This window comes from Lipotes vexillifer, unplaced genomic scaffold (assembly GCF_000442215.2).
Source record: "Lipotes vexillifer unplaced genomic scaffold, Lipotes_vexillifer_v1.1 scaffold1980, whole genome shotgun sequence".
In the NCBI taxonomy this organism is placed as follows: domain Eukaryota; kingdom Metazoa; phylum Chordata; class Mammalia; order Artiodactyla; family Lipotidae; genus Lipotes; species Lipotes vexillifer.
Genome location: NW_006797999.1, coordinates 1,115,300 through 1,134,656, shown reverse-complemented (window position 1 = coordinate 1,134,656; position 19,357 = coordinate 1,115,300). Strand labels below are relative to the sequence as shown.

Genomic DNA, 19,357 nt, shown 5'->3' with positions numbered 1-19,357 from the left:
TTCAGCAGGTGTTCTGTAGGAGTTGTTCCACGTGTAGATGTATTTCTGATGTATTTGTGGGGACGAAGGTGATCTTCGCGTCTTACTCTTCCGCCATCTTGAAGGTCCCTCTTTTGATCTTTTCTAATCATTTTAATCTCGGTTGGTGTCTTCCAGCAAACATTTAAATTAATATCCATGCTCTCCTTTTAATATCATCCAAATCTTCCTATCTCTCTTGAGTTGCTCCATGGTAAAATAGACACCTCATTCTTGGAAAGGCCAGAATAGGCTCTCGCAGATATAATGAGATGGTTTTTGTTTTACTATTATATATCCAAGCATTTACTGCACTGTTTTGGATAAGGTCATTTGTAGCTAACGCATTGAATTCATCCTTTGCTCTGAATGCCACAAACTCATTTGCAGTTGTTCATTCTCTTGAATTCTGTCCTCTTGGGCGTTCTAACAATTCCGAACAAACTTTACGTTTCACTGACGTAGAGGCGAGTCTCTGGGGCACGTTCTGGAGGCTGTGGTCAATAGAACGAAAAGCTGGGCTTGGGATTCGAAGACCTAGGCTTCTACCCCTGCAGAGCCGCCCACTAGCTGTGTGATCTTGGGAAAGCACTGCGTTTTCCTGAGCTCGTTTCTGAGCTGTGTTTCCATCTCATATGTCCACCTTCATCCGGTGTTGACGTGGCTCGTTAGAACAGGGCTCCAGAGGAGCATCGTGACCCGGAGGCAGAGGCAAGTGCAGGACCCGCCACCACCAGCGCTGTGCTCAGCACACCCTGTGAGGTACTTGGCCGTTGCCAAGTACTTCTTTTTGTTTTGCCTCCATTTGCTTTTTCTCTCTCTGAGGATCCTCTCAGCGGTTGGAGTGTCAGTAACAGACATCAGTTTACTTCCTTGGTCCTCCCCTTGGCTCCTGGGGCCACTCTGCATGTCCTCTTGTTCTGTCCGGGGCTGGGGTCATCTGCAGATCTCCAAGGCTCATTAGTGCACGGCCCCGGGTGAGGTGAAGAGTCCGCATAACCCAAGCATCCTCCCATATCGGGGAGTCCCTGCCGACAAAAGCTGGATTCTTCCTTCTTGTCTTGGCCTCAGATAAAGTGCTCTTTATTCCATTTTCCTCTGGGTCTCGAAGTTATGTGCCAGGTTTAAACACAGCGAGGCATTCAGATCTGAACATGCAGGAAAGGTGATTCTGCACTGGTGTGTTCCCACACTCACACTGCTTTATCATTTGTGTCATTTCCCTTCTGCCCCCTTGGTTTGTTCCTGTGTCATCTAGTACCTCTGAGGTGCACCACCACTCAGTTTGGAAGCTTGGCTGTACCACCCAAGGGTGGGTGATCTGTGTCTTCTCTCTTTACGGCCTCTCCCTGGATCTCTTTAGGTGTGGACATGGCAGGTGGGTCCAGAGAAGGCGTGTAGGGTGTGCCGGGGCCCTGCTCCGCCCGGCACACTTGGCACTTTTCTGGACATTCTCTCGCTCCTTGTTTGAAACCCAACCCATTTGCCAGATGCTCCTGGGTAAGCCCATGACTGTGCCTCTGCGCCCCTGTTGCCTGTAAAATGTGATGAGCACGGTGACAGGACTCTTATGAAATGAAACCCAGGCTTGTTTGGGCCGTTTCCACACGGCTGTTAAATTCCTCCCCAGCAGTGCAGTCCAGAGGGAACCACTGGATCTTCATCAGGGCTCCCAGGTGTCCTGGGGACGTTTTGAACCATCTTAATCTTGTGCTAATCTAATTGGAAGCTCATAATATTTTGTATCGCAATGACTGGGACTGTGTGTCTGGAAAACCTCCACCCCTCATGTAAAGTTCTCACATCCAAACATAACACGCCTGACACCAAGCATTTTTTTTTTTTTTTTGTGGTACGCGGGCCTCTCACTGTTGTGGCCTCTCCCGCCGCGGAGCACAGGCTCTGGACGCGCAGGCCCAGCGGCCATGGCTCACGGGCCCAGCCGCTACGCGGCACGTGGGATCTTCCCGGACCGGGGCACGAAACCGTGTCCCCTGCATTGGCAGGCGCACTCTCAACCACTGCACCACCAGGGAAGCCCCACCTAGCATTTTATTAAAAAGAGACGTGTGTCAGAAGAGATGTAGTGGGCTTCTTTGATGAGACTGTTCTATTATAGCTACTTGTTAATTGGTATCACGCTGGAATTTTAAGTATATAGACATAGATGCAGTGCTTGTGGATGTGGAACAGATCTACCCGGGAAGGGAAGCCATGTGCTTTGGAAGTCGATATATTGTTTCCATGCTTTGAGGGCATAATGAGAGGAAAACAACCAGAGAGGGCCCTTAGAGAAAGTACAACCCCATCTTGGAAGGCTTCCCTGCTGCAGAACACCATTGCTGGTACCTTCTCTGCACAAATTCCCCATATAGTCAGAGCTACACTTCTGGTTAAATGCCCTGTTTCTTCTGGGTAAATTCCTTTCCCACTTCCAACTGAAATTCTGGATGAATTTTGGATTAGATTCCTTTCTTATGAACTGGCTTATATTGGAAACAGAAGTAATTGGACGATCTTTACCAGTTCATTATACTTTGGCTCTGGAAAAATAGTCCTTGCAGTTTGCTTGCTTTCCCAGAGTAGAAATGAAGCAAAAGCCGACACTGATACGTGAGTCCTTTAATGCCTGTAAAGTAGCCGAGGGTCGTGCTCCCAAGATGGGCTGCAGCACGCGGGCTGACCTGGCTTCTGTCAGCACTCACGGTGTTGATTCCTCCTCCAGGTGATGTTCAGGTTCCAGGACCTCCCACCAACGTCCACGCCTCAGAAATCAGCAGGACATATGTCGTCCTCAGCTGGGACCCACCTGCCCCCCGTGGCAAGGAGCCGCTGATGTATTTCATTGAGAAGGTACACCCCGGGTGGGTTTCCTGAAGCAGCAGATCTCTGTAGGCTTTCCCGTGGTGCTGTGTCGTGTGTTTTAAGGATGGGCAGCTCTCAGATCAGTTATTTAACGCGAAGCTGCAGACACTGGCTGAGCTGTGAATGCCTGAGGGGTTCTGTGAGGGGCGTGGCATCCGAGGAGCATGTCCCGCTCAGGCTGTGCCGCCCTCCGCCGGGGCCAGTCAGGCTCCCAGCTTCCCGCTGTACACGAGGGCCTCGCACTGAGGGAGCCTCCAGCTTTCTTCCTGCTGGAACATTCTAGGCTCCCAAGTTCTGAGGATTCCGGATGTGGGCAGGGGGACAGCGGCCCCTGCTCTCAGTTTGCTCATAAGCCGAGTGGCCACTTGGTGGCGATCGTGTTGAGGAAGTCACACTTCAGATGGCGAAGGGTTACACAGAATCATTGGTTTGCAGACTTTTTAGATCTGGACACGTAGGAAGAAATAGTTTGTGTGTTGCAGACACACACACACACACACACACACACACACACACACGCTGAATGTATATCACCAACTAAATTTCAAACACAGTATCCTTACTCCATGCCATGTGTTCTCTCTCCTGCTTTGGTCTGTCCAATTGCACTAAAAATGCAGGTTGTGACACAGTCATTCAGATCGCTGGCCTGTGATTGGGCTGTGGACCATTGTTGAAAAACCTGTATAACCATACGAATCCTGTAACTGTGGTTTTGTGATACTAAATATATATTACAATGTACCAGACAATCCGATACGTGTAATATACACATAAAGTCTATAACTCTTAATGTGAGCATATACGTCTCATACAGTAATAATGTGTAATACAACAAGGTGAAGGAAAGCAGAACGGAAATGAACAGTTTTCAGGCTCCAGACGGTATAATGACCCTCAGCTCTCTCTGCTTATCTGCAAGGCTTACCTGTGGGCAAAGTCAAGTGTTAACTTCTTGCTTCTGGGTGCTAGCTTGTTGTTTTGCATCATGAAAATCTAGTGGTCAGCCCTCCCAGGAGGAAAGGTGCTTTCTCAGGCCCTCTTCAGAGACATTTTCCTACTCACCTACCCAGTGCCGGAAAGACCAAGTTTCAGCAAACACATTTAAAACTTTTAAAATTTTAAATTATTTTTTATTGAGACGTGGTTGATGTACAGTATTATGTTGGTTTCAGGTGTAGTATGTAGTGATTTGACATTTGCATACATTATGAGGTGGTCACCACAAGTTTAGTTACCATCTGTCCCCATACAAGGTAATTACAGTATTATTGACCATCTTTCTTCTGCTGTACATTATATCCCTCGACTTATTTACTACAGGTCTGGGGGTCTGTGCCTCTGACTCCCCTTCCCCTATTTCACCCCCCACTAGCAAACCCACTTTTAAAAAGAGGCCTGCCTCGGGCTTCCCTGGTGGCGCAGTGGTTGAGAGTCGGCCTGCCAACACAGGGGACACGGGTTCGTGCCCCGATCCAGGAGGATCCCACGTGCCGCGGAGCGGCTGGGCCCATGAGCCATGGCCGCTGAGCCTGCGCGTCAGGAGCCTGTGCTCCGCAACGGGAGAGGCCACAACAGTGAGAGGCCCACGTACCACAAAAAAAAACCAAAAACGAAAAAAGCGGCCTGCCTCACCGAGGGCACCCCTGCATTCCCTACCCACTGCCACGGGTGGTGAGCAGCAATACAGGGTGTGTGATCAGGGAGAGGAAGCTTCCAGGACAGCCTGAGGGGAGCCGTGGTGTCCAGGGACCCAGGGAGGGAGGGGCAGCAGGGAGCCCGGGAGGGAGCTGGACTGGGCTACTCCCCAGTGAGCTGGGAGGGCGAGGCACCCACCTCTCTCTGTTGCTCACGGAGGACGGTCCTGCCTCAACCCATCCAAGGTGGTCTTTGGGGGGCCTTAGTTCCTATCAGGCCTAAAAGGAACCACAGGGATGGTTATGAGTCAGCATCCTCTGTCTAGTCCTGTATTTCCACTTTATGTCAGGACCAGGCACAAGATGCTAGGAACGGCAGCGCTCTGGTTAATAGCTTGGCATCTGAGCACAGTTTGAAGCACGCGTCTTCCCCCGAGTGAGCTCTGCTTGGAAAGCCCACGTGTGGCCACAGCCCAAGGTGCATGGCCTGTGCTGTCCACATTAGGCTCCTGTGCTGAGAGTTTGGCTGCGGTGAAGGCAGTGGTGCCCTGCGGTTCTTGGGGTGCAGAACCCCAAGAACTTCCTCCAGCCCTGCTTAGAAGATGGGCACTAGCTTTTCTAGAAGCTTGGCTGTAAGACCCGAGCAGTGTTTTCCCCACTCCCTCCCTGTCTTGCCTCCTTCAGCCCCAGGGTCCTTTTCTCCCATCGGCCCAGCTGAGTGTGCCCAGGGCTCCCCTGCTGCCCCTCCCCCTGCTCTCCAGATGGCGAACATACTCGGGCCCAAGGGGGCCTCTGACTGTGGACGCCTGCGTCAGTCCAAGAAAGCCACTTAGCTTTTGCTAAAATGAGAGAAGACTTCTCTAAACAGGAATCTAATTTCTAGAAGCCTGGGTTGTTCGAAATGCTTTCCCAGTCCTTTCTGGCAGCCTTAGTGGGGTCAGTGTACACTCAACTTTTACTGCCTCAGGATTCCTTTCAAAAAGGGAGCTTATCTCTATAGGAAAAAACTAAATTAGACAGGTAATCCCAGTTTTAAAAGTAATCGCCAATGCTAAAACTTAAACACGCAGTGTAGAGAATTTGGAAAACACGTATCTGTTATATAGAACAAAATGAAAATCACCAATAATTTGATCACACGAAGTAGTCATTATTAACATGTGGGACATATTTAGTCTTTTCCTCCATCGGTTTTTATATCTCGATATATCATACATACAATTGGCATCCTGTATTACATTTAACAAAATGATACAATTCCTCTTCTCTGAGTAAAGATCTTTATACAATAATTTAAATGGCTACATTTAATGTATATGTATCATTTTGTATCATAATGTACCTACCCTATTGCTGCTCATTTAGGTTGCTGTCACTGTTATTACTATAATAGCTGAGAAATAGCGAAAAGTTTAAACTGGAATGTGAGCAGTTATGATGGAATTTTACACGTCTACTCCTCAATGATCTCTAATTGTTTAGAGTTCATTCTGTCTTTACTAAAACTACGACCTGTGTATTGATTCCCTGAAGATTTCCATAGTTTATTGGCTTGCGTGTAAAAATGTTCTCTGGTAACATTTCCAACTTTGGGTAGTTTCTCACCTCCTTCTCCAAATTGGCTTCCTTTTCCTAAAATTCAGAACAGAGGTATTGATGGCCTCGGAGGTGCCATGGGCTGTGGGTCCCCCGCGGTGTAATTGAGGGCCAGAGCGGAGCATCCCCTCCCCCCCATGCGGGTCTGGGGAGCCTGGCTCCATCGAGGCCCCTGTCTTTGCAGTCCGTGGTCGGGAGCGGAAGCTGGCAGCGGGTGAACGCACAGACGGCCGTGAGGTCCCCCCGATACGCTGTCTTCGATCTTGCCGAGGGGAAACCATACGTGTTCCGAGTGTTGTCAGCAAATAAGCATGGCCTAAGCGACCCATCGGAAATCACCGCCCCCATTCAGGCCCAGGACACCATCGGTGAGTTGTTAGCGCGAGTGACCAAACTGTAGGTTGGGCCCCGAACAACGTCACCCGTGTTGGACAACCATCACCTGCGTTGATAAAGACATTAGTGTCGCACGTGATTTAAAATTCAAATTGCCTTAAAATTCCATTTTACAAGAGATGAAGATCTCTCTGCCTTGTTTTGGTCAACATTTCTCCAAAGTTCCATCTTCTCTTTATGAAACCAGTAAATGGATTAGCAATATTTTTAGGCAATGGCCACTTTAAAAACAAAAAACAGAAAACCCAACCCTAAATGCATCAGGGTTTCTTGCCCATATGGCTTGAAGTTCCCTCTCAGAAGATGTCAGATACAGATTAGAGAAATTCTGAATTGTGCGAGGGAGAAATCCATGGTTTGATTCTGAGTCCCCTGCAGAGTCCCTTGAATTTGATAGAATTGTGTCCTATTTCTTAAAAAATGGCTAATTTTATATCCCCACATAGTTCCTTCCCAGGTAGCAAAGCGCGTGCGTCACTGGGGGAGCTTTGTGGATGGGTCTGTAGGGGCGGCAGGGGCAGGAGATTCCGTGGTGGGAATCTCTTTCTTTGGAAGGGAGCGACTTGGGGACAGAGAGCACAGGGACTGCCCGGAACCTCCTGGGTGCCCCCTTGCCCTGCACCGTCTTCCTTGTCCAAATCTCGTCTAAAGCCCCAAGTTCTGCGGACGGGAGGGCCTGTGGGTCTCTGGCGTGCCCGCAGACTCCTGTGCTGCTGAGCCTGTATCCCTGTCCCCCCTGCACAGTGGTCCCCTCAGCCCCCGGCCGCGTCGTCACCTCCCGGAACACAAGGACGTCAGTGGTGGTGCAGTGGGACCAGCCGAAGCACGAGGAGGACCTGCTCGGCTACTACGTGGACTGCTGCGTGGCCGGGTCCACCGTCTGGGAGCCCTGTAACCACAAGCCCGTCGGCTACAACAGGTGCTGCCTGCCCGGGTCCCCCTCCACCCGACATCCTTGTCCCCGAGAAAACGTGAGAAGCACGCCCCCCGGGACCCACGGGGCCTTCGGGTGCAGGTGCCACGGCAGGGACACCTGTGGCGTCCACACCACGGGCCGGGTTCCTCACCCACACGTGGGGGCTGCAGAGCTGGAAGCTAGGGAGCTGGTTCTAACCCGTGGCTGAAGTGCTTTGTCTGTCGATGAAGAAAAGCCCCAGAGCATCTCCTCTGACGTACTCAGCGTTTAAGACTTACCCTGAACAGGAGCGTTAAAGTAGCGACCGGGACGGGAAGGGCGTTTTATTTCTCTGTATTGATGTTTTGAACTTTTAAAATTGCTTTGTTCACAAAGCTGACAGGCCTTCCCTCCGGCCACCAATTGCACAAAGCCGGGGAGCGGGTGGAGAGAGGCACCTGGCTCCTGTGCAGGGGCGACGGCGCCTCTGCCTGCGGTGGGGCCGAGCATCTTTCCTGCCGACACAGACTTGCTCCCGTCTCACGGCCTGCAGGGAAGGCCTGGGTGTGTTAGGGTTCCCGCAGGACGCGCTTAGGAAAATAGCTGTCAGGTCCTCCACTGTGGACGGGTTATCCATTACGTCTCTGTCACCCTTCCCTCTTCACTCTTGAAAAACCAATAAATTGGGAAAAGCTATGGCTGGAAAGGAAGAGACACAACCGATGCTAAAGTTAGACGTTATGCACGGTCCACGCCAGCAAGTGCAGGAAGAGCCCCCAGAACAAATCACCTCAAATACTCTAGTGCGGGAATTTCGTGAATGCTTGATACATGTTTGCAGACTCGAAGATAAATAACTATTGTTCACGTTTACTGAGTACTTGCCGTGTGCCAGGTGGCTGTGCTGAGAAGTAGGTACTGCGATCCTCTTTCACAGATGGGAAAACAAAGTCTTTCCGGGGTTAGGTAACTTGACTGAGGACGTAAGATCTGTTAGGTGTCCAAGCTGGTCTCCAAGCCAAATCTTAGCCAGTGTGGTGTCACTCCTTTTCCCTGAGTTTTACAGATGTGGGTTCTTTTAGGAAAGGAGAGGAACCCTACTTTAGAATAGAGCTTCGATGCAGACAAAACCAGAAGGCTTGGAAATGAAGGGAGAGCCTTGGCACTGAGTGAGGTCACTCAGGATTTCCAGGGCTTTGCTTTCTGCGCCCCCCCGGGGCCCGCGGGCAGCAGCTGGTGCCCCCGCCGCCCCCCGAGTCCAGCTCCCTTCAGCCCCAGAGTCGTTGGCTATTGCTGGCTTACTTTTGGACGTGGCATGTTGATTGGAATTAATATGCATCCATGAGGCAGTCGAAAAAGTAAACTTCTTTTCAGTCCCAGTGACAAATGTTCGTGGAGTGTTCAAGATGCTCTCTGTGTCTATTGGAGGAAGAAAAAGGGTTGAGCCTTGTATTCACGCCCCCGATTCTGTTTTTGTCAGGTTTGTGGTGCACGGCCTAACCACCGGCGAGCAGTACATCTTCCGAGTTAAAGCCGTTAATGCTGTTGGGACGAGTGAGAATTCTCAGGAGTCTGATGTCATAAAAGTCCAGGCCACCCTCAGTAAGTAATTCATGGGCGACTCTGTGCCAGCTTTCGGTTCTCCACTACGTTTTAATTTCTGCATGAACAAACCTTTATGATGCCGTTTGGAATATTACCGGAGGGGAAAAGTGGATGTAAATTGTTGAACAGAGAACATGCAGTTCTGTGGAAACCTCTCATCAATTGGCTTGGAAATGCCAGTGTGAGAGGGAGAAAGGATAATATGCTAGTAAAATGCAAATTGAAAATAGAAAATATTATCAGAGGTCACACTGGTTTCCAAGCGCACGTGCCCCCATTAAAATGTATGCTGTAGGGTGTGACCGTCTCTTTTCAAAATAGGTGCTAAAACAGAACGTCGATGGCTTTTTCAGCTATTCTTAGCTCAAGGAACTTAATGTCATTCCAGAGGATTTCAAATGTTTATGTAACTCTGTGGCTTTGTTCATAAATAGTGATCTTTCAAAATTATTATTCTGACCACACAGAACACTTCGGGGCCGAACTTGCAGTGATGGGCCCTAGGAAGCTTGATCTGTGCAGCTCTGTGCTGTGTAATGTTGCTCTGGTTGTTTCATATAAAATGGACCCCATGACTTAAAAGTATTCAGGAAGATCTAGAACCACGATCGCCTCTTAGACACATTTTGAATCATAGTATTATCTTTTCACTTCTGAGAGAAATGTTTTGCTTTTTATTTTTGTCTTCAACTAAATCTAAAAGTATCTTCAGAAATTATGATTTCTCATCTAACAATAGATAGAATAACGTTACTGGAATTTCCAAGGAATGTCAAATCTGAGGATACTGAGGTGGGCAATATAGTAAAAGATTTAACTCTTATTTTAAGCTCATTATAATCTATCAGTTTTTCCCAGGAGGGACTTTCATGCATTACCACTAGCCTCTTCAAGTCATTCCTACTAAATGAAAGCCAATCATTTACGTTTTAATTCTGCAATAAGACCAGCTCATTCCCGGGTACCTGTATCTCGGGTAACAGAGGATGATTGGACGTAGGTTGCTCCGAGTTGGGGAGGGGGGAAGCAGAGACACATCCTCTTCAACCTGTTAGGAAAAGATGGTCCATTTCCGAGCAGGGTGTTCAAAAGGGAAACTTGAATTCATACTCATTTGAATTAATCTGAAGTTTCTATAACTATGGGGGAAGTTATGACTCACTGGCCTAAGTCTGTCGATCATCACTGGCTGTGGAAGGTGAGGTTGTCATTCTCCATGGGCGTGTTGAGAAAGCTGCTCTCTCAAGGTTTTCCTTAGAGGAGGCGGAGAGTCTTTTGTCTCAAGTGTCCTCCTTGGCCTTCGTATTATTGAAATATTGGAGGATGTATGTACGGATGTATGTATTGGAAGATGTATTTAGAACTTGCAATAAATATATATGAAAGAAGCTTTTTAAAAACTTACTCTCTTTAAAAGAAGAGACAAAGACAAGCGAAGATGGTAAGCAGGGAGACCTGGACAGGACAGAGGGGACAGGCACCCAGGGCCATCTCCCGTTGCTGCCCGTCCCTCTGAGATGCTGGAGCCGGCCACGGTAGGTTAATGATTATTGCACTAAGATCCGGGTGACTTTCCCGCTGTGTTTCCTGCAGCCGTCCCGTCCCATCCTTACGGGATCACCCTTCTGAACTGTGACGGCCACTCCATGACCCTGGGCTGGAAGGTGCCTAAGTTCAGCGGTGGCTCACCCATCCTCGGTTACTACATAGACAAGAGAGAGGCTCACCACAAAAACTGGCATGAGGTCAACACCTCGCCTCTCCAAGAGAGGATCCTGACGGTGGGTGCTTATGGACTCGTTCACTTTTGCAGGCAATTTCTCATGTGGGGCAGGGTCCCCATTCTGTGTCTCAAGAGTTCAGTGACATGAGGCAATTTGACACAGAAACAAAAATGAATGAAACAATTCACCATGAGAACTTAGGGTCATGGAGCATCTTCTTTTGAGAAGCGAAGCAGAGGAGGCGAGCCGGCAGGTGGGTCGTTTGCAGGTGCAGGTGTTGCTGTGAGCGGCATCCGGCCTCCACCCCGGTGGCTGGAGCTCTCAGCCTCGGGGCAGGATGCGCAGGAGACGGTGACGATCGAGGCTCCTCTGCTTGTTTGTCCCCGTTTCCCAAGGAAGGCGTGTGCTCAGGCTTCCCAGTGAGCCTCTTGCCCAACTACACGTTCCATCCGGGTGCAGGGAGCGCGAGCCACATGGACTTGGAGTAAGAAAGAGCAGAGCCAAGTCGCCAGGCAAGCCCTCGGCAGCCCGCGGGCAACGGCTCTCACCTCCCTGAGCCCCCACTCGTCCCCGTGAGCCACCACACGGGGCTTCTCGTGAGAGAGATGAGGGAGACGGTGTTTACTTAACGGAGCACGCGGGTCGGTGACGGGAGCTCACGCGGTTACCAGGCAGCACGCCCACCTGTTCATTCACAGGAGTCACGCGGTAAAGCGAGGGGTTTTTTGTGGGAGGCGGAGAGGAGGTCTAATCCCCGTCTTGTAAAGATTCTGTGCTAATACCTATATTTATGCAATACATATTTATCATGCGTTTTATTATGTATGACGCGTATTGCCAAAATTCAAGCTCGGTGCGAAGATCCTGGTGTTTTGTCCACGCTTGTCCCCGGACACCTGACTATTGGCTGTCAGGTCCCAAACTCCGGAGGAAATGCACACGTACTTTCTGAATGCCGGCATTCCACGAGGCCAGACCTGCCTTCCGGGGTATAAAGCGGCTCCACGTGACTCGTGCTTGCTTTGGGAGCTGTTGTGTTCAGAGACAATGTCATCCAGATGCTGTGTTTGATCCAGTGGCTGGGCTGCCAGGCAGGGCTGATGGTCTGGTCCAGGGTCTTCCCTCCATCTTTTGTGGCACCGACCAGGCAGAGTGGACCCTCAGGGGCCTCCAGCCAGTGTGCGGGGAGGAGACAGGTCACTCCCCACTGCCCCCAGCGAGGATGCTTCCTGTCCCGGGCCCTTGACACCCCAGGTGCGGTGTTGCGGGGGTCGGAGGGTGGAGACCCTGGGCCCGAGGTCAGGTCCCGCCCACTGTTCTTCCACTGGCTTCTTGTGGCTTTTGTCTCTGAGCCTGTCTTCCTGCCTGGGTCATCACGTCATCCCCAGGGGGAGGGCTTATGGAGTGAATGAGGCAAACTGTGTCGGGGTGAAGGTGGTGACTGCAACATGCAGGTGGATCAATAACCTTCCACAGATGCGTACTCGACTTACTGACAAGGTCCCTCACCCTCACATTCCATCTATAAATCAACCAGGAATACCCCCTTTCCCCCGATGGATTGTGGGTCATAACGCAGCTTTTGTTTCACCTATTAATTTAAAAAAATTGGAGTATGGCTGATTTACAATGTTGTGTTAGTTTCAGGTGTACAACAGTGATTCAGTTATACATTCACATATGTGTATATATGTATTCTTCAGATTCTTTTCCCTTATAGGTTATTACAAAATACTGAGTGTGGTTCCCTGTGCTGTATAGTAGGTCCTTGTTGTTTATCGATTTTATATACAGGAGGGTGTACCTGTTAATCCCAACCTCCTAATTTATCCCTCCCCCACTTTCCTCTTTGGTAACCGTGAGCTTGTTTTCTACGTCTGTGGGTTCATCTATAATTTAAACATCCTCTGAATAGGTGGAGGGCTTGGCAGAAGGCTCACTCTACGAATTCAGAATTGCCGCCACCAACCTCGTGGGGATCGGGCAGCCGTCGGACCCCAGCGAGCTCTTCAAGTGCGAGGCCTGGACGGCGCCGGAACCGGGTAAGACGGTCTCTCCAGGACTCACCCCCTGGGTACCTCGCGTGCACACGCAGGGCTGGCCGGAGAGGGGGCCTTCCGTGGCGCCAGCCCAGGCCTTCCCAGCCTCTGCAGCCAGCAGGCTTCAGTCACTCTGCACAGATCCTGGCACCACTACCACGTGCCAGGTCCAGGGCAGAGCTGTGCCTTAGGTGGCCCCGCCCTGTGGTCTGGGCCATGGACACACAGGTAGGGCAGTGACAGGCATGGAGTCATTAGCACTGAAGTGTGAGGCTGTGGGGCCACCCACCCCCAGCTGCTCCCCTGAGTCGAGGATGCTGTGGCCAGAGGCTGGTCCAGGGCAGGCCTGCGCCAGGTGGACTTCTCCCAAAGGGGCGGAGGGAGGCCAGCTCCCAGCAGGAGAGGCTCCAGCTAGGCCAGAGTAGGGACAGCAGGACCTTACTGACTGTGTATTCACTCAGGTCTCCACCTCCCAGAGCACATGGGAGCTTGGGGCCTCTGGTTCTAAAGTGAACATTGACAAAATATCTGCATTTACTCAGGGCTCCACATTTTAAAACTGTTTTCACAAACTTGCAGGGACTGGGCATTGACTTCTCTGTATCCAGTCCATCAGGACCCCTAATGCCATGGATAATATGCTCACGGTTTGAACGAAACAAACTGAGACAAAACAAAGAACCCGAGGTTGAAGCTGAAAAGCTCAAAAAAATTGAGACGATTGTTCAGTTCTGTGGCCAGACGATGTGGCTTTTTCTTTTCTTCTTTTTTTTGCGGGGGGGGAGCGGGTGGGGGATACTTGCTTTAACGAAATTAATTTTTTCCCCTTGGAAGAGTCAGTGGAAGGAGAAGCCGTAGAAGTTCCCAGGGGCTTCTGGGGGCTTGGAGTGATTGGTTAGGGTGGGACCCCTCCTGCCTTTACTGCTCAAGGCTCCCCTGGACCTGGGCTTGGTTACTGTCACAGGCAGGCCTGGGGTACTAGGCTGGTGGAGCTGGTGAGAGCTTGGTTCCCCGGGTGGTCAGGCTCCCTGGGTGAGTCCTGTGATGCCCGGGTTTCCAGCCCAGCAGGTGGGTGGGTACCTCAGGATCCTCTCCTGCACACCTTTCTCTCTGTGAGACGTATCTGCTGGTCCCGGGCTAGCGTGTGGACTCGTGGATTAGTCCACAGGCTCACCTGACTTTTCAGGTCCTGCCTACGACCTGACGTTCTGTGAGGTCCGGGACGCGTCCCTGGTGCTTCTCTGGAAGGCCCCGGTGTATTCAGGCAGCAGCCCCGTCTCTGGGTACTTCGTGGACCTTAAGGAAGAGGATTCCGGAGAGTGGATCACCGTCAACGAGGCCGCCTCGGCACATCGCTACCTAAAGGTGACGGTACACCTTCTCAGGCATTGTCTTCTGGCGAGCGTGTTTCATCCCTGTCGGGGGTCCAGCTCAAAGCCCCCAGGGAACTGTGCACGTGACCTGGTACCCCTGCTGCCAGCCAGCGGGGTTCCAAGGAGGTGCCCGCCCCTCCGTGGACGTGGGGAACGACTGCGTGTGGGGACCATCTGGATGGGTTTCCTCTGCTTCCTGCCGTCTGACAACCCCCAGTGGTACTGACACTTCACGGTCATGGGCTGTGTTGATGCGCCTTCCACAGTGATGACTAGAATTACGTCTTTCCGCACCAAGCCCACGTTTACTTCACTCAGCTCACGTGATCGCTGATGCACGTCTATCTGATAAACACACATACACACGTACAGTGTAAACACATTTGACAGAATTATGATGTGTAATTTCTCTGTCCCCTCTTTCTCCAAATACTTCTGTTTTTAGCACCTGCAATTCACCAGTCACTGGGGTCAGGTTAGTGGTGACAGTGGCTTAGACCCAGGGACCCAGCTGCCCTCGTCAGAGGCTTTCTTCTTTGGGTTGTGGGCTCTGGGGTGTGGTTTAGACAGAGAGGCAATGTGCTTCCTTAAAGAAAGGCCGCACCTAAGTGACAGGTAAATGGGCAGCAGCCTCTGGAGAGCGGTTGGACGACATGAAACAAGATCAGTGTCATCTCCTGAACGAACAAAAACTGCTGAGAATCCAGCTAAATGAACTCATTAGAAATTAGCTAATGTACATTTTATTTTTGGTTATCAATGCAGATTACAATATACATCATCCGTAGATGTATAAGAGATAGGTTTAATTCTGATATTGCCCCAATGATGGGATATTTTGCACAAAGTAAAAAATCACATGTGAAATGATATTTAGTCCCGTAGGATTATGTTAAATATCAACACCAGATTATAAACTAGTTGATATGATTTCAATTCTGCTTTAAAATATGCAAAGAACAAAGAAGAGGATATATCAGAACAGTAGCAACCCTGTTTATTCTCGCCAAGTGTGGTCATGAGCCTGCCCGTCTCCTTTCCCCTCCTGCACTTCCCCTGTATGGCTATTCCGACTGGAAGAATAGGCTATTTGTAAATGGAAAACACGTTTGTAATAAAATGTGATGAAGAATGAAGCCATTTTCATCTGTCTATTCACATGTGACGTTTCCTCCTTCTTTCAAGGTCTGCAACCTGCACCAAGGAAAAACCTACATCTTCCGTGTCCGGGCAGTAAATGCGAGTGGGGTGGGGAAGCCCTCAGACACGTCGGAGCCGGTACTTGTGGAGGCCAGGCCAGGTGAGCCTCATCTGCTCTGCTGTTAACAGGGCAAACCTCACAGCAGGGTGATCTGGAAGGAGGGATGCGTGTGTGTGTGTGAATGGGCGGCGGATGCATGGACGGTACCCGTCTCATTTATAGAAGGAGGCCCCCCCCCCCCCCCTGCAGCATCCTGGGCAGCAAGGGGCACGTGAGGTCATTCTGCAAGGGTGGCGGGGTCTTCATTTCAGCAGTAGAACGTGCAGGGATGATGATGGTCTTTTATGTTACTGCTGAGTTTTGCTCAGAAATTATAAAGCCGCTGGCAATCTTCTTGGTTAAAAGTAGTAAGAGCCCAGCTGAGGGGACCTTGACGGGGAAGTGCTTCCGGGGGCGGGGGGGGGGGCGCGGTGAGCTCACGGGATACGTGGGGAGGAGGATCTCCGGAAACCATGTTTTCCCTGGATTTCTCCCCTCCCTGGAGATTGGCTCCATGGATACCCTGCCAGCCGGCTCTGTGCTCCTCTGTCCTCCTGGCAAGGGGCGCGTCTCCTACAGTTCTGATTCCTAAGGGACAGTTGCTGACTGGCCTGTGTTGGGCCAGGTGTCCACTTGGTCAAAAAGGAACAAACAAACAAACAAACAATCCCCCAAAGGAATAAGTGGAGAAAGTAGAGCCCGGGTGTGTGGGAAACAAGTGCCCTAACCACGCTGCCCGGGCCCCCAGGAGTGGCGAAGGGTCAGATCCCAAAGGGCAAAAGGATCGTTATGGCCGGGATTGGCAGCCCAGAGGGTTTTCTCCAGTGGTGCTGGATGCAGAAAAGGAAGTGGACAGACATGTGATGACTTAACACCCAAACCTGAACTTCTCTGCTTTCCATCAGCTGCCCAGAGGGCTCGCTCTTTCACCTCTGCCCGATGTCCTGGGTAGACTGTAGGCAAAACCTGATAATTCGATGTAAAACAAGCCCTCCGCCTGGGCCATCCCTTCTCCAAAAAAAAAGACTCGGAAGGATACTGTGTTCCTAAGATGCTCCCTGGCGTTCTCGCTCTGCAGGCACCAAGGAGATCAGCGCAGGCGTGGATGAAAAAGGCGACATCTACCTGAGCTTTGACTGCCAGGAGATGACGGACGCCTCACACTTCACGTGGTGCAAATCCTACGAGGACGTTGCGGGTGACGAGAGGTTCAAGGTCGAGACCGTGGGGGACCAGTAAGTTCCACTCTGGAGTTGGCAATCGCCACCTCTTAGGAACGCCTACAAACACAGTAATTAACATGCCGGCTTTCCTTCCCTTTCAGCTCAAAGCTGTACTTTCAGAATCTGGATAAAGTGGACTTAGGGACTTACTCTGTGTCCGTCAGTGACACGGATGGTGTGTCCTCCAGCTTTGTCTTGGATGAGAAAGGTAACACCTGTAGGACATAGACTTGCCTTTTGGGGTTTTATGACACTTTCAAAGATTGCCGCTAACAGAGAAAAGACTGATTTGCTTAGAAAAGGGGTGTGTGTTTGCAGGAGGCTGGGGGTGGGGAATCCTTTTTAAAGCCAAAAATTACTTTGGAAATTACACAAACTCTTGAGTTTGTACTCTAGCCACTAAAGAAATCACTGGTCCGGGAGTATTTTATTTCTTGCTGTATATATTGCTTTTATAGCCTTCTACTTGTACTTTTAGAGATGAGTTTAGTTCATTAGTTTGTCAAGTAGCATATTAGCAAATAAGTCCGTAAAATTAATGAGAGGCGCACAGATGAAAGAATCCTCCCTTTTCTCCCAACATTGAATAATCAAATAATCGGATGATGAAAGAAAACACATACATGTATATATATACACACACGTTTATATGTATATATATTTTCTATGTGTGTGAAATAATATTTAATTTCCATAGTTAAAATCACTCGCTCTCTTATAAACAGAAAACAGGAGAAAGAAGTGAAGGAAGTTGGTTTACTCTGACCCGGGGTAAAGCAGCCGTTTCTTTTAGGCAGGTGCCTGGGTCTGAGTCCCCCAGACAATGAACTGGCCTCGGGAGGAGGATTCTTCCACTGCCTGGGTTGATGTTTGTGTCCAGCCCTTATCTACCCCCCCCCCACCCCCGTGCTGGTCAGAGTCAGTTTTACAAATTTGTATGATGATTAGTCGGTGATGTGGACGGAACTGTGTAGCATTGGACAGAACCCTCAAAACTCCATGTTGGGCCTTTAAAAGCTTCTGAGTCTCTGAGGGCCCTCAGTTAAAATGCCTTAAGTTTGATAGTCTAACCCTTTCCTTATCAGCTGGCATCTTGTTTGGCTGCAGTGAAGGGTGTGGTCCCAGGAGAGGGATACAAGGGGGGACCCCTAGGATGGGTGGGGAGGGGACAGGGTCTGATGGCCGCAGGCGTCCACAGGTCCCATGCAGACGTTGGGGGCATTGGGGTGAGCCCATGTGCATTTAACGGGACCAGCAGTAGAACAGCAGAGGGGCTGCACCATCTCTGCTTCCTGGGTTCCCTGGCAAGCTCACTGCTCACAGACAGGGCGGGAAGGGACCGGAATCTGCTCACCTGCCTTTTGAGCTGCCCTTTCTGACCCTCACTCAGTGGCCTTCACACAGCTCTTTACTAGCAAAACATCCTTAAAGACTTCTGACAAGTGATGTACTCCTCTGCTCCATTTGAAAGTTTGCAGATGACATTTTCACCTTAAATTTAAATCGTTGCAAAGGATGAGCATTTCCAGCACATTTTATGCTGTATACGGACCTCAAGTACATTTCAGGCAAAACCTTGATGCTGCACCTTTAGCTCATTTGATGTATGGAAGTTCCCACTGTGAGACCCACTGTGAGGGTGGTGTCAGCCCTCACCCTCAAATCAGCCGTCTAGGTGGAGTCACTTCTGGTCACAGAAAGTCTGCTTCATTGTTCATTTCAAATAAACAGGTGCATACAGACCTTTGTGACCATGGTCTCATTTCTAAATGCTAAGTTTAAGAAGAAAGGAAGGAAGGGAGGAAGAAAGGAAGAGGGAAGGAGGGAGGAGGGAAGGAAGGAAAGAAGGAGGGAAGGAAGGAAGGGGAAAGGAAGGAGGGAAAAGGAAAGAAATGGTTTAGAACCTTCAATTTTTCTTAACTTGCTCTTGGGAGTCTCAGGAGCAGTGCATTTTTATTTTTTAATGTATCATTATTATTTATTATTTAAATTCATGATAATACACCACAGTGAAATTCTGCGTGGGTGAGAGAGGTGCTGAAACAGGACGCTTTTAACGCAGAAGGAAAATCACAGACCAGCCACGTTCTCAGCCAGCCAGACCAATTTCAGGAAAGAGTTCGTATGGAATTAGAGGATCTGGAAGTGGGTCCCTTTACATACCCCCTCTGTAGGTTTTCCTCTGTTCGAGGAATACACCTGCCCCCCCCCTCGTGCTCCCCACTCCCAGGGACCTCTGCCCTAACCCGTCCTAACGGGTCCCGTTAGTAAGTGGGTTCTTTAAATGGTGAGGATCTTAGTTGCAGGCGGTCATTCACTGGAGGGAGTATTCAAAGTTACAGTTATCCCATGTCTCCTTTTAACTCCCAGTTCTAATTTCTTTCACAGTCTCAAATTAAACTCGGTGATGTGATGTCAAATCTCTGCTTTGCTTTTAAGCCAGCTTCTGAACGTACAGGTCAAAACCAGTGATTATATTTTTCTTAATTTTAGAGCTGGAACGTTTGGTGACGCTGAGCAATGAGATAAAAAATCCCAGTAAGTGAGCCTGGAGCTCAGAGCAGGATTGCGCTCTGGGAAGGCATGTTCGTTACCGCGTGCAGCTCTGGAAGGGATGCTCTGGGGAGAGGATGGCCTCGTTTTGTGCTCCAGCTTTTACACACTTGTCAACAATTCACTCAAAACAAAGTATTAGCTAATATTGTAACGTGTAGCAATTTTTTTTTTTTTTTTTTTTTTTTTTTTT

At 49.9% G+C, this 19,357-nt stretch overlaps 1 protein-coding gene across 1 annotated transcript in view; it reads left to right on the top strand.

Moving 5' to 3' along the window:
• MYOM2 (myomesin 2) overlaps positions 1–19,357 on the top strand; it is a 77,089-nt gene that overhangs the window by 31,305 nt on the left and 26,427 nt on the right. Inside the window, exons 13-23 of the mRNA XM_007470028.1 lie at positions 2,744–2,871; positions 6,301–6,484; positions 7,257–7,431; positions 8,888–9,009; positions 10,606–10,793; positions 12,652–12,778; positions 13,962–14,140; positions 15,334–15,448; positions 16,467–16,623; positions 16,713–16,819; positions 19,105–19,149. Coding sequence (XP_007470090.1) covers positions 2,744–2,871; positions 6,301–6,484; positions 7,257–7,431; positions 8,888–9,009; positions 10,606–10,793; positions 12,652–12,778; positions 13,962–14,140; positions 15,334–15,448; positions 16,467–16,623; positions 16,713–16,819; positions 19,105–19,149 — 1,527 coding nt within the window. The remainder of the gene's footprint in view (positions 1–2,743; positions 2,872–6,300; positions 6,485–7,256; positions 7,432–8,887; positions 9,010–10,605; positions 10,794–12,651; positions 12,779–13,961; positions 14,141–15,333; positions 15,449–16,466; positions 16,624–16,712; positions 16,820–19,104; positions 19,150–19,357) is intronic.